A 13,550-nucleotide genomic window follows, 5' to 3' on the forward strand; every position below is an offset into this window, starting at 1 on the left:
TAAGTGCTTTTATAAAATTATAAGCTTCACATTTCTGTTTAAACCCTCCAAAAATTGGCCACATTCACTTCCATTATAAGTGCCTCACTGAAACCCAGATTTTTGCTTTTTTAACGAAAAACGAGTCGAAACAAATTTTTGTGATAATCAACATTATGCCACAAATGCTGTTGATTGAGCTTAACTTGTATTGAACTTGGAATATTCCTTTAAAGGCAGGTGTGACAAGGCATATGTTATTAACCTTGTATGTTGCTTCTCTGGTAACTGTATCTTGTTTTAAGGATTTAAAAAAATATATTTTTTAATAGAAAACAAGGCAAAAATACTCAATAAGAATAGGACTTTTTTCTAAATACAAATCCTCCAGTATTTTTATCTGTAATTCAGTGAAGATCATTTAGAGGTGTTTTTAAAAGATGCTTTCATCCTCTTTTTTATTTTTAGTAAGCACATGTTTATTACAACCTCATAATTTGAGGCACAAGCTGAATTGTCGGTTAAGAGCTGCTGATTAATCATTCCAGTAATTGCCTAAATAGTCTATGAATAGTTCTAATAATTGTTAGATTAGTAAATTTTCCAAATAATTGTTAGTTGCAGCCCTAGTTGCCACTGCTTAGATATACATTCTAAAATAACAAAAAACATAAAATAACATTAAACAGCAGCTCTCATGTTGAACAAGGTTTAAAAACTACAAATTAGTAAGTGATTCCTTTTGACAAGTCACGTTTTGCCCATGCTTTACTGCCAATAGAAAGCTAATCTTTTAGGGGCTCACACTCAAGTCCTCTCTAAAAGATCAGTTTTACAAATTTTATTAGGATCATTATTATTATATTGCAGTGAACAATGTTAGTGAACAATAGTAATATATTTCTGTAATAATTTAACACACGGCATTGCTATACTGTCTCAAAAAAACATTTGGTGCAAAACTGTACTGTTTTTTTCTGTTGACAACAGCTTTGTTTTTCTCCTACCATATATGGTGAAATGCTCTCATCTCACGTGCTATCAGAATTATGCTACTTCCCACTTCTGAAGTGATAATTACAAGTACATGGCTTCAAAGTGCTTTGTTCTTGGAAAGAACATGGAGGACACCAGGTTTATTCATACATATTTCTTGAGGAACTTTTATTTTGACACTATAATACGTTACTCGGCTTGCTGACAATAATGGAATTTTGGTCAAATACAAGATATTTTCACAGTATAAAAATGTACAACATGCATCAAATGGTTGCTAATATACATAAATGAATATGACCAAAACGGTAAGCAGTAGCAATGTATTTGTATTTAGAAAAATGAATAAAACCAGTCATTCACTACAAAAAAAACATACTTTCCTCAGCCATGTTGAAAGTTTACGTCTCCTCCCAACTGGGAAACTCGGGTATCAAAATTTCAACGAATTTCAAACTCTTCTTCAAAGACTTTCCTAGCCGAACTTCTGAAGAGAGCATGAAGGGTCAGTTCAGTTGAAAATAGACTTCAAAAGAGCTTGTGATTTGGTCTATCATCCGTAGACAGCCTATAATGAAAATTAACAACAATTTGCAACTTTACCTGTCTTATCATTTCTGCTCGCTAGCTCACTAATTTTGTAGATGGTTATGTTTTATTAACCGGGAGAGGCAGAAATCATGATCGCGATTAAAATATGATTAATTGTGCTGCCCTAATATCTCTGGTGAAACCTATGTTCAGTTGGCTTCAAGAATCCTGAAATTCCCATTAACATTTTGTCTCCCAATCCAACCATGTGACAACCCCAATTAGTGTGTCAAATTTCATAATTTTCCTATGTATGGTTCTATAGGCAACCATAGACTCTTATTGGGAAGGAGAAAGAAGAAAACTAACAGATACAAAAGCATCTTTGGTGCTGTGATGCAGCATTAATAGTTTAATAATGCTAAAAGTTAACTTCTGGTCTTTCTTTGCTACTTTAGCCTATTAAGCTAGTAAGGACCCATCTTGGTCCTGTGCAGTTTGGTTGTGGGAGTACTGTCTTATAGTGAGCGTTAACCCACTGTATTTACTGCATATGATGAGGGTTCATGTTGGGGTACTGAATCATTTGTGTCTACTTCTCCCTACAACCATTTTTGGGGCTTCTTCATAGATTGTCATCTATAACAGGTTACTTGATAGTCAGTGAGTCTGCCTTTATCTACAACTGTGATTCAAGCTGTATGGGAGGAAAGTTCCACAACAATTTTCAAGGCACACTGAGTGATGTTGCCATGCCTCTTTTAAATTTTGGTCATTAACAAATACCAGTTTCATACAGTTTCTCATAAAGGCAAAGACTTCAGCAAAGGAACATGCATGACCAAAAAAAAATCTAAATCAGATTTGATTTGATCAAAGTTTGCCTTACCTTGAATATTCTGTGTGTAGTGGAAAGCTTTGTGAAGTGCCATCTACTCCGCTCTCTCCCTGTGACCTGGCTGACTGTCAGAACAGTGCGTCTTGTGTGGAGCGGGGTGGCCATCCACTGTGTCAGTGCCTGGCAGGATTTGGTGGGCCACGTTGTGAAAAGTTGGTCAGTGTCAATTTTGTGGACAGAGATTCATACCTGCTCCTCAGTGACCTGAAGAACTGGCCTCAGGCCAACATCACTCTACAGGTATTCACTAAAGCCCAAACTTTTAAAAATGATTTTTTTTATTGTTCAATTGTATTTATATAGCATTTTCAGACCACACATACATACAACACATAGCACCCAGCATACAGAGCTAGTGTGGCAAGATTAAAGAATATGTCTGGCTAAACATACTACTCAAGACAAAGAATAGTATGTTGCTGAATGTTGCTAGGAAGGCAAAGCCATGTAAGAAAAATGCTAGAAAAGGCTACTCCAAAGCCATGTATGAAAATGCTTTAATCCATCTTCTAGTGGATTTAACTATTCTTGGTGCTATCAGAATACAAGAGTATTTGGGACATTAGTAGACATGAGGATTCTTTATAAGGGGTTTAATAAATACCAGATTGAAAGTTCTAGGGGCCTGCCCTAAACACACGGAGGAGTACCTCTTTCAATAATTTGGAGTGAATAGGATCAAGCATACAAGAAGAATGCTCCAATAAGTTTTATGGGTCCTTGGCCTATCATGATTGTGCAAACTACTCTTGTAATAAAAGTATCCTGGTCCTGTCGACATTAAAGGGTGAATGCAGGTTTGTTCTGATGAGGGTTGCTTTTTTGGTTCTGTCCTCAGGTGTCCACAGCAGAAGACAATGGCATTCTTCTGTACAATGGAGACAATGACCACATTGCTGTGGAGCTTCATGAAGGTCATGTTAAAGTCAGCTATGATGCTGGAAGCCAACCAGGTCATGCAATCTACAGGTGAGATGAAGTGTTTTGTTTTCTTGCAGGGACTGAAACATTTGTGTTTTTACAGTAAACATTTATTTTTAATGTTTGTTCCCCACACAGTACTGAAACCATCAATGATGGGCAGTTCCACACTGTAGAACTGGTGACCTTAGACCAGATGGTGAACCTTTCCATAGATGGTGGCACACCAACAACCATGGACAGCTTTGGCCAAGCGCAACCCTTGAGGGGGGAAGCTCCACTATACGTGGGGGGTAAGGGTACACCATAGATATCTGGAACCTGGTTTGTTTTCTCCCTTTGTTCAGTTTATTTATGCATGTACAAATCCGAACCAAAACCAATATCCTTATGATAACCATGAGCATACCTGATGTATCTTTGTAGAGGAAATCTGTATCTGTTCATATACATCCGAATGATGAATAATGTTTATTTGTAGTGCAACCACTGATTGGAATACACATTGGGTACCATGCAGCAGCCTTTTGCATAACCGAGATACAGTATAAAGTTTTTACCAGCTGACAGATTTCTACCGGTATATCGTTTTATTCTGTAGATTAATGCATGAGCTAAATCCCAGAGGAGCACAAACATTCTGACCAATGAGGGTACAACTTACTCAGATGTGACTTTTATTAACACAATTTTGGTCTGCCATGAACCCACCTGGCCCAGTTTCTCATGCTGTGGTTGCTGGAACTACTATACCCAGTGTTAAATTTCCATATTCAAAATATTTAAATGTACTTTAATTCACTTGTTTTAGCCTCCATAAAGTAGAACCAGTGTTCTGTAGTACACATTTTGCTTTAAAGCACATTGCATCAATGTTGGTTCCCAATTTCTGTTTATATTATTATTCTTAAAAAATGTTTTGTTCGACATTACTCAATCTATTGGTCATAAAATTAATTACAAGCAGCATACATGGATTAGTATGAATGGCATCTGAATTAGAATTGTTAATGAAGTTTTAACTTTGCATGCTATAGTCATCCAGTTTTTTTGCCACTAGCCTCTTCCCAACCCTGCTCTGATATTTTCTCTCTGAACCAGGTATGCCGGTCGATGTCCACCCCACAGCCCCTCGTGTCTGGCAGATCCAAAACGGCTCCAGCTTCCATGGCTGTATTCAGAACCTTTACATTAATAATGAGCTACAGGACTTTACCAAAACCCAGATGAAACCCGGTGTGGTGCCCGGGTGTGAGCCCTGCCGAAAGATATATTGCCTACATGGCATCTGCCAACCCAATGGCCCAACGGGCCCCATTTGCCACTGCCAGCCTGGATGGAGTGGGCAACACTGCGACCAGCCAGCGGCAAACCCCTGCCTGGGCAGCAAGTGAGTAGGCTGACTGATTTGTTCTGTATGCGACTTGTAATGTTATGTATCTCCCCTACCTCTTTGATTAATATGATGCCATAGAGTAACTGTAATTTTTGCACAGGTGTGTCCATGGAAAGTGTATTCCAATGGATATGCAGTCATACCACTGCGAATGTCAGGAGGGTTTTCATGGTGCCCTGTGCAACCAACAGGAAGAACTCTTCAACCCATGCAGAAAGCTCCAATGCAAACATGGTCACTGTCAGATATCTGATTCAGAAAATGCCTACTGTCATTGTGAGGTCGACTACAGCGGAGAGTTATGTGACAAGGGTAAGACAGCAAATTGAAAAGCCTTTGCCACAGGCGAGCTGCTCTCAACACCCTGTTGAAAAGACCTGTAGTGTAGGGTTTGAGTCCACATTAGTCAAGTCGGAGTCTTTAACCAATTGAGTCCAAAGAGGGCAGAGTCGGACTCGAGACAGAATCCAAAACAAGCCAAGTCCAAATGTGAATCTGTTCATTAATCTGAATTAAAATTGTAACTGTAAACTCAACCCTGAGCCATTACATTAATATTTTAAGCTTATTTTTTTTATTATTATTATTATTTAGCATTACATAGCAAAAGTTAAAACATATATTTGAACTATCGAATAACTGTCGAATCAACAATCAAAACCACATATATAGTTCTGAGAACATTTTTCTGCACTGTGCAGAAGAAAAGTAATAAAAAAAAAATGTAAATCTTCAGCAACATACACAAGAATGAGAAAACTGTCAAATAAGTTTTGCATGGGAGAACTCCGCTCATCTTTTCTTGTCATGTATTATAAACATTAAACATTACACATAAATACTGTAAAGATGTGTTATTTTTACATGTTAGTTGCCATTAACTAATGCATTGAGTAATGTTAACTTAAACACCTTTTTAATGTTAAGAAATTTATTATTATATGCTTTCGTATAAATTAACATTATTTGTTATTAACAGTTTTTATTGATTCCATCCACAAGACAGACAAACACAACATAAAATACGGAATCAATTATATACATTAAACCCCTCCCCCCGAAAATTAGACCCAACTTTTTTTATGTGACTATTCCCAAAATTAATGACCGCCCTATCACCTAAAATGCAGAGTCTGGGGCATAATGAAAATTGAGTGTCCAATACGTCACACATGAATCTCTGAACCCTCAACCAAAATTCTTGGATCTTAACACATCCCCAAAAATCATGGGTTGTGTCCCCGTCTTCTGATTGGCATCACCAGCAGGTCGGTGTTTCTTTAAGACCAAGCCTATACAGTCTAGAGGGGGTCCAGTAGAATCGATGCAAAATCTTAAATTGCATCAGATGCACCCTTGAATCTAAAGATGTAGACTTGATGTTTTTTAGAATCCTAGCCCACACTCCCTCCTCCAATATCAAGATTAGATCTAGAACAAGCTGCTGGATGACAATCAGTCAGGTTTCAAAAGTGGACACTCCACCGAGACTGCCCTGCTGGCTGTCACTGAGTCGCTGAGACAGGCAAAAGCTGAATCCAGATCATCCTTCCTGATTCTGCTGGACCTTTCTTCAGCCTTTGAAACAGTAAACCATCAGATCTTACTCTCTACCCTCTCCTCGCTGGGCGTCACAGGAACTGTGCTTGACTGGTTTAACTCCTATCTCTCAGGTAGGTCCTTCAAGGTAGCCTGGAGAGGTGAGGTATCCAAGCCACATCAGCTACTTACTGGGGTACCTCAGGAATCAGTGCTTGGGCCACTTCTCTTCTCTATATACACAACATCACTGGGACCCATTATTCAGACACATGGTTTCTCTTACCACTGCTACACTGATGACATGCAACTCTACTTGTCTTTCCAGCCCAACTACACCACAGTGACTGCTCGAATTTCTGCCTGCCTGGCAGACATCTCGGCCTGGATGAAGGAGCACCACCTGCAACTCAACCCAGCCAATACTGAACTCCTTGTCTTTCCAGCCAACCCTGCTGTTGAACACAACATCACCGTGCAGCTGGGTGCAACTACAGTAACGCCTTCTAAATCGGTCAGAAATCTAGACCATCGACAACACCATCGACAACAGACTAAATTTCACAGACCACATCTCAAAGACCGCAAGATCATGTAGATTTACACTCTACAATATCAAGAAGATAAGACCCTTCCTCTCTGTACATGCCACACAAATGCTTGTCCAGTCACTTGTCATAACTAGACTGGACTACTGTAACGCTCTCATTGCAGGCCTCCCTGCATGTGCAATTAGACCCCTGCAAATGATCCAGAATGCAGCAGCACGTCTGGTCTTTAATGAACCAAAGAGAGTGCATCTTACACCACTCCTTATCTCTCTCCACTGGCTACCGGTTGATGCACGTATCAAATTCAAGGCTCTGATGCTGGCATACAGAACAGTCACTGGGTCTGCTCCAGCATACCTAAAATCATTTATGCAGAGCTATGCGCCCACTAGAAGCCTGCGGTCGGCTAAGGAACGTCGCCTTGTTGTACCAACATAAAGACGCACCAAAACACTTTCCTGGACTTTCAGCTTCATCATACCACGTTGGTGGAACGACCTTCCCAACTCCATCCGTGAAGCAGACTCACTCTGTCTTCAAAAAACAACTAAAAACACATCTTTTCCATGAGCACAGTCATTAAAAAAAAAAATTCCTGTTGCACTTTATTCTGTTTTGAATACTATTATGATGCTAGTGAAACTTTGTAATACGGCACTTTTCATACCACTGTCTCCTTAAGATGATTCGCTTATGTTTTCCTCTTTTGTAAGTCGCTTTGGATAAAAGCATCTGCCAAATGAATAAATGTAAATATAAATGTAAATCTTTCTCCCATAATCTCTTGAGAGAAGTTGAAGCTCTGTCCCCCAGACTCTGAATTAGGAGGGAGTAATACACTGATGCCTCATGACCTTTTCCAAAAGCAGTAATCACCACTTCTAGAGTATCTTCCGCTTTAGGGGGGTGTATGCTACTCCCAAAAATAGTACAGAGCAGGTGGCGCAGCTGTAAATACCTAAAAAACTGAGATCTGGGAATCCTGAAATGTTGAACCATATTTTCAAAAGATCTCAACACTCCACTCTCATATAGGACACCGAGCTTATTAACCTCCCTCACAATCCACTCTGACAAGCAGAAAGGGGACTTATTAATACGTCATTTTGGGTTTAGCCATAAACTCGAGGCAACGTTTAAATAAATATCCGAATTAAACACTCTGGACGCTTTTGTTCATACCGCGTGCAAATGCGAAATAACGGGGTGTGACTTAACTCCTCTGGTTAGTTTAATAGAAAGGCTTTGCAATGGCAAAATAGGGGCAATAACTTCCTGTTCAATATAAAACCAGGTAGGGGCTCTCTCAGGTGGAAGCGACCAATGAGCCAAATGTCTGAGACCAAATGCATAATAATAAAACTTTTGTTAACTGGCCTATGTAACTTACTGAAATGTAATCTGGGATGGTTACCATTCCAAATGAAGGACTTTGCTATGCTATCAAAATGCTTAAAATAAGAGAAGGGGACATCTAGAGGGACTGTAGCAGGTAGTTGAATTTTGGAATACAATTTATTTTAATAACATTAACCTTCCCAATCATAGATAAATGTAATGAAGCCCACCTGCTTACAATGCACAATTTTTTTTATTAAGGGGTCAAAATTAACTAAATCGGACAAATTTGCTGGGAATAAAATGCCAAAATATTTAATGCCCTGTTTGGTCCACTGGAAAGCGTCCAGCTGAAAAGCCGTTACTGGGCAGGATGCTGTCAGAGCCAAAGCTTCGGATTTAGACCAATTGACTCTATCCTGAGAACTTAGAAAAGGAATTAATAATTCTGTGGAGGCAAGGCATAGATCTAGTGGGGTTGGAGACGAATAATAAAATATCATCTGCGTAAAGCAGATGATTCTTTCTTATTGCGGCTGCTAATGGTTCCAGTTCAAGACAGAACAATAATGGGGAAAGAGGGCAACTCTTCCGGGTGCCCCTGTCCAGAGTAAAATAATCTGAAATTAATCCATTTGTTTGTATCGCCACTACCGGGTGTCTAAAAAGTAACTTAATCCATCCAATAAAAGTATTCCCAAACCCATATATTTCCAAAATCTTAAAAAGATAATGCCATTCTACCATATCAAACGCCTTTTCAGCATCAAGTGAGATGGCAGCGACCGGAGTCTGATCATTCACCACTGACCACATAATATTGATGAAACGCCTGATGTTATCAGAAGAGCTGCGGCCCCGATTAAACCCCACCTGATCTTATGTATAAGAGATGCCATATCTTTACTTAATCAGTTAGCCAAAAGTTTTGACAGTATTTTTACCTCTAACTGGATCAGGGAAATTGGACAGTAACACTTACGCTCGTTTGGATCTTTGTCCATTTTAAGAATCAGACTGATCCGGGCTTGTGTCATGGTTGGTGGAAGCTTTCCATTCTTTAATGATTCCATATAAACTTCTAGCAAAAGTGGAGCCAGTTCTGTAGCATAAGATCAAAAAAATTTAGCGCCAAAGCCATCTGGCCCCGGAGACTTGCCTGTAGGCAAGGCCTTAATTACCTCGCCAACCTCTTCCAAGTTTATCTCAGAATCAAGATAATTTTTTTGCTCAGTCGTCAATTTTGTGAGTTCTAATGGTTCCACAAAGTTTCTAATATCTTCATCAGTAAACGAAGTTGTGGAACTATAAAGATCAAGATAAAATTCTTTAAAAGCATTATTAATATCAATGGCTGAGGTAAATATTTCATCACCAGCAGATTTCACAGAAGGAATGGTAGACTCTCTGCTTTATATATCTAGCCAAAAGCTTACCTGCTTTGTCCCCCAACTCAAAATATGCCCTGAATAGCCAAAACTCCACCTTCTGTGACAAAATAGTATTATATCTGTATTTCAATTGGGGAAATTCTCTGAGGCCATCAGACGACATTCGGTGCCTCAGCTCTGCCTTTTAATATTCCCTTCCAAATTCTCGTGCTTTGGATTTTTTGGTGAATGAGGCATACTGTATGATCCGACCCCTAAGAACCGCCTTAAGTGCCTCCCAAGCCACACCCACAGAGGACACTGAGGACCAGTTGGTCTCCATATAGACACTGATTTCAGCCTTTAGCATTTGTTGGAATTCAGGATTTTGCAACAGGGATTCATTAAAGCGCCAACTACATGAATTATTTTTCTCCATACACCTCCAACACCTCTAAACTCACCAGGGCATGATCTGAGACTAAAATGTTTCCAATTGAACAATCAACAGCAGAAGAAATGAGGGACTTATATATATAAAAAAATCTATTCTAGAATAAATCTTATGTACTGATGAAAAAGATTAATAGTCCCTACCAGATGGGTTCAAAAGTCGCCAAATATCTGCAAGACCATGATTTTTACACATCCTGTGAAGTGTCAATGTTGCTCTAAGGGGCTTACACACTTTTGCTTGACTATGATCAAGGACTGAATCCATCAAAAGATTAAAGTCTCCTCCCAATATTATATCATGAGGGGTGCCAGCGGCTTGCAACATCTCTTCAAGATCTATATAAAAAAAAGCCCTTATCGTCAGTGTTATGTGCGTAAATATTAGCCAAAATCAACCTTTGCCCCTGAATTTCAGCTAAAACGATAATGACTCTTCCTAATTTATCTTTAATCTGTTTGAGACATTTGAATTGTAGATGCTTATTTATCAATGTAATGACTCCCCTGCTCTTACTTGAGCCAGCACTAAAGAAAACATGTCCACCCCATATCTTCCCAAATTTTTGATCATCCTGCGAGGAAAGATGAGTTTCTTGAAGAAACACTATTTCATATTTCTTACGCATAAGAAAAGAAATAACCTTCCTTCTTTTTATGGGGTGCCCCAACCTATTCACATTCCACGTGGAGAAAGATAGTTCACTCATATTAACATTTGACATTTTTATATATTAGAAAAAATAGATTGTGTGTCAAAAATAAGATTACAAAGACCACATTCCCCATTAGTGCAACAATCAAACCACAAACTTCCCCCCAAACCGAACCAAAAGAAAAATGTGTGCATTAACCTCCTGCATGAGATCGCCAACCGGCGTCCATCTCTGTAAACTCAAACAGTCCATGTATGCCTACGAGAGCCCCCGCAACAACTTTGCTGTCAGATTGCTCAAGTCCGGTGCTTCTGTACAAATTTTGTGAGGCAAAATTACTTAACAGAAAATACTTTGTAAAACAAACTCCAGCCAATAGGCAGAATAAACACAAAGAACATGTAGATTCATTCACAGAACTGTCTCGAAGGTGTGTTCCTCCACAAAACAAACTCCAGCCGCTAGCGGGACCAGCACACACACACACATACACACACAAAAGCTGTTCAGTTACTTCAGGCAGTCAAACGAGTGTTCAGTGAGCTGGCTGTTCATGAGTGCAGCAGATGACTTAATCCTTCCGATGTCCTGTAAAATATATTCCACAAAACAGTCTCCAGCCAACAGGAGGCACAAGCACAAAGAACGAGCAGATTCATCCACAACTGTCCCGAAGGAGTGTTATTCCACAAAACAAACTCCAGCCGCTAGGCGGAACCAGCACAAAAAGAAACAAAACAGGCGTCCCGGTCCCTTGGACAGTCAAGTGTATATTTAATGAGTCAAGTTAATTTGGGGGCCACATAAGAAACACACCATGACTTCCTCAGTCCATCAACTTTATAAAAGACATTGCTTGTTGTGGGCATGTAGATATTTTGCAGCCATCCTTAGTGTCCATTCTCAATCTGGCCGGGAACTTCAGTGTAAAAGTGATCTTCTGTCAATGCAAACGTTTCTTGAAGGTTGTGTTATTCCACAAAACAGACTCCAGCCGCTAGGCAGAACCAACATAAACAGAAACAAAAATGGCGCCCAGCTTCCTCAGACAGTAGAATGTATGTACAGCAAGACAGCTTACTCGGGGGTCACATGAAAAACACCAAATGGTTTACTCACCCCATTGTTTCTAATGAAGGACAATGCTTGCTTGGGACATGTAAATACTTTGCGGCCATCCTTAGTATCTATTCTCAGTTTGGCTGGAAACATCAGTGCAAAAGCGATCTTCCGTTGATGTAAGAGATTCTTGCATTCCTTGAATTGATCACGTTTCTCTCTTGTCGAATTCGCAAAGTCCAAGAAAATGTTGTGATTCTTCCAAGAAAGCTTTCCTTTGCTCTTCGCCTTGCGTAACATGAGATCTTTATCAGATGATCTCAGAAATGTGGCCAGAATTGATCAGGGCCTGTCTCCCTCTGCGGATCTGCGAGCCGGAACTCTGTGAGCTTGCTCGATTTCCAGCTTATGGCCTGTTATGTCGAGCAGACTCGGGAAGAGCTTGTCTAGGAATTTCACCTTCGACTTCTTCATGCTCAGGAATTCCAACAATTCGGATGTTATTTCGATGGATACGATTCTCAAGGTCTTCCAGTTTTTCCAAAATGTGTTCCAAGTCTATCTTGGTTGCTAGCGGGTTAGCAGCTAAATCCCTCTCCGATGACTCCAGATAATCGATCCGTTTCTCGATGTCCCCGATTCTTGTAACCAACTCAGAGAATTTCGTTTCCATCGCAGTAATCGACGTATTACCGGAAGTCAGCAACAACTTTCATCAGCATCACAGACATGTTGGACAGCTGACGCTGAAATTCTCCCACCGCACCATCCAAACCGAGTCCCTGGTCTGCGGGCCTGCCAGAGATTTCAGCTTGAGCACATAAGTGTCTATTAATATCTCCAGAGCCGAGGATTTTGAACTCTTTGCCATATTGACTTCAAAGAACGTCATGGTTACTGGTGTAACCTCCGTTCCCTGATGGAGGGAACGAGACGTTGGTGTCGATGTAGTGACACTAGGGGTCACTCTTGGGAGCCCGAGACACCTCTGGTCTTTGATAAAAGGCCAATGAAAATTGGCGAGTGGTATTTGCATGCCACTCCCCCGAACATACGGGTATAAAAGGAGCTGGTATGCAACCACTCATTCAGGTTTTACGCTGAGGAGCCGATATAAGGTCCGGCCATTTCAGCGGGTAGTTCAGCGTTGTGGCAGGAGGGACCAACGTCTCGTTCCCTCCATCAGGGAACGGAGGTTACACCAGTAACCATGACGTTCCCTATCTGTCACTCACTCGACATTGGTGTCGATGTAGTGACACTAGGGGTCCCTATACAAAACGCCACAAGGCTGAACTGTGTTACGTGAACTGGCGGTGTGTGGTGGGCAGACTTGCTGTGTGCCTCATAGCCAGCACACCAGGTCGACACGTAACCTCCCCCAACACAGTTATGAGTGTCGAACGGCCCTTTTTGGGGACAAGTCGACTACCCAGAGATAGAGACAGGCTTAACCCAGTCGTGGCCTCTTTCCCCTTCTCTTTTTCCACTCCCTAAAAAGAAGGGGGATTATCCGACTGGGCCGCCAGGTCTAGTTGGGGGGTGTCCCTCCCAAGGGGAGGACACCGCGGAGACCACACCTCGCCCCAAGAGAGGGGGGGATATTTAAGTGGAAGAATACATCACATGGTCTTTCCAACCATGTGGAGAGCCTTCAAGGTAGATCCTGCCCAATGGGGGAGGAGTTACTACAACATGGAGACTGAGGGGCTCTGCCCAAGGAAGACGCAGTTTGCCAGTAGGGAAACGAACTAGCGGAAGATATAGATCGCATGGGGTTAGCCTTACAGGGAACCGCCACATGCAGAGCACCTACCCCAGAACCGGGCTCTTAGTCAGCGTGTGTACTGGGCCGGCAGCGAG

The 13,550-nt window shown here is 40.8% G+C and overlaps 1 protein-coding gene across 2 annotated transcripts in view; it reads left to right on the top strand.

Moving 5' to 3' along the window:
- LOC127411723 (slit homolog 1 protein-like) overlaps positions 1 to 13,550 on the top strand; it is a 180,612-nt gene that overhangs the window by 153,375 nt on the left and 13,687 nt on the right. For both annotated transcript variants that reach the window (XM_051647428.1, XM_051647430.1), the window contains 5 exons: positions 2,416 to 2,644; positions 3,243 to 3,373; positions 3,464 to 3,618; positions 4,427 to 4,715; positions 4,822 to 5,033. In XM_051647428.1, the coding sequence (XP_051503388.1) occupies positions 2,416 to 2,644; positions 3,243 to 3,373; positions 3,464 to 3,618; positions 4,427 to 4,715; positions 4,822 to 5,033 (1,016 nt within the window). The remainder of the gene's footprint in view (positions 1 to 2,415; positions 2,645 to 3,242; positions 3,374 to 3,463; positions 3,619 to 4,426; positions 4,716 to 4,821; positions 5,034 to 13,550) is intronic.

This window comes from Myxocyprinus asiaticus, chromosome 21, assembly GCF_019703515.2.
Source record: "Myxocyprinus asiaticus isolate MX2 ecotype Aquarium Trade chromosome 21, UBuf_Myxa_2, whole genome shotgun sequence".
NCBI classification, from domain to species: domain Eukaryota; kingdom Metazoa; phylum Chordata; class Actinopteri; order Cypriniformes; family Catostomidae; genus Myxocyprinus; species Myxocyprinus asiaticus.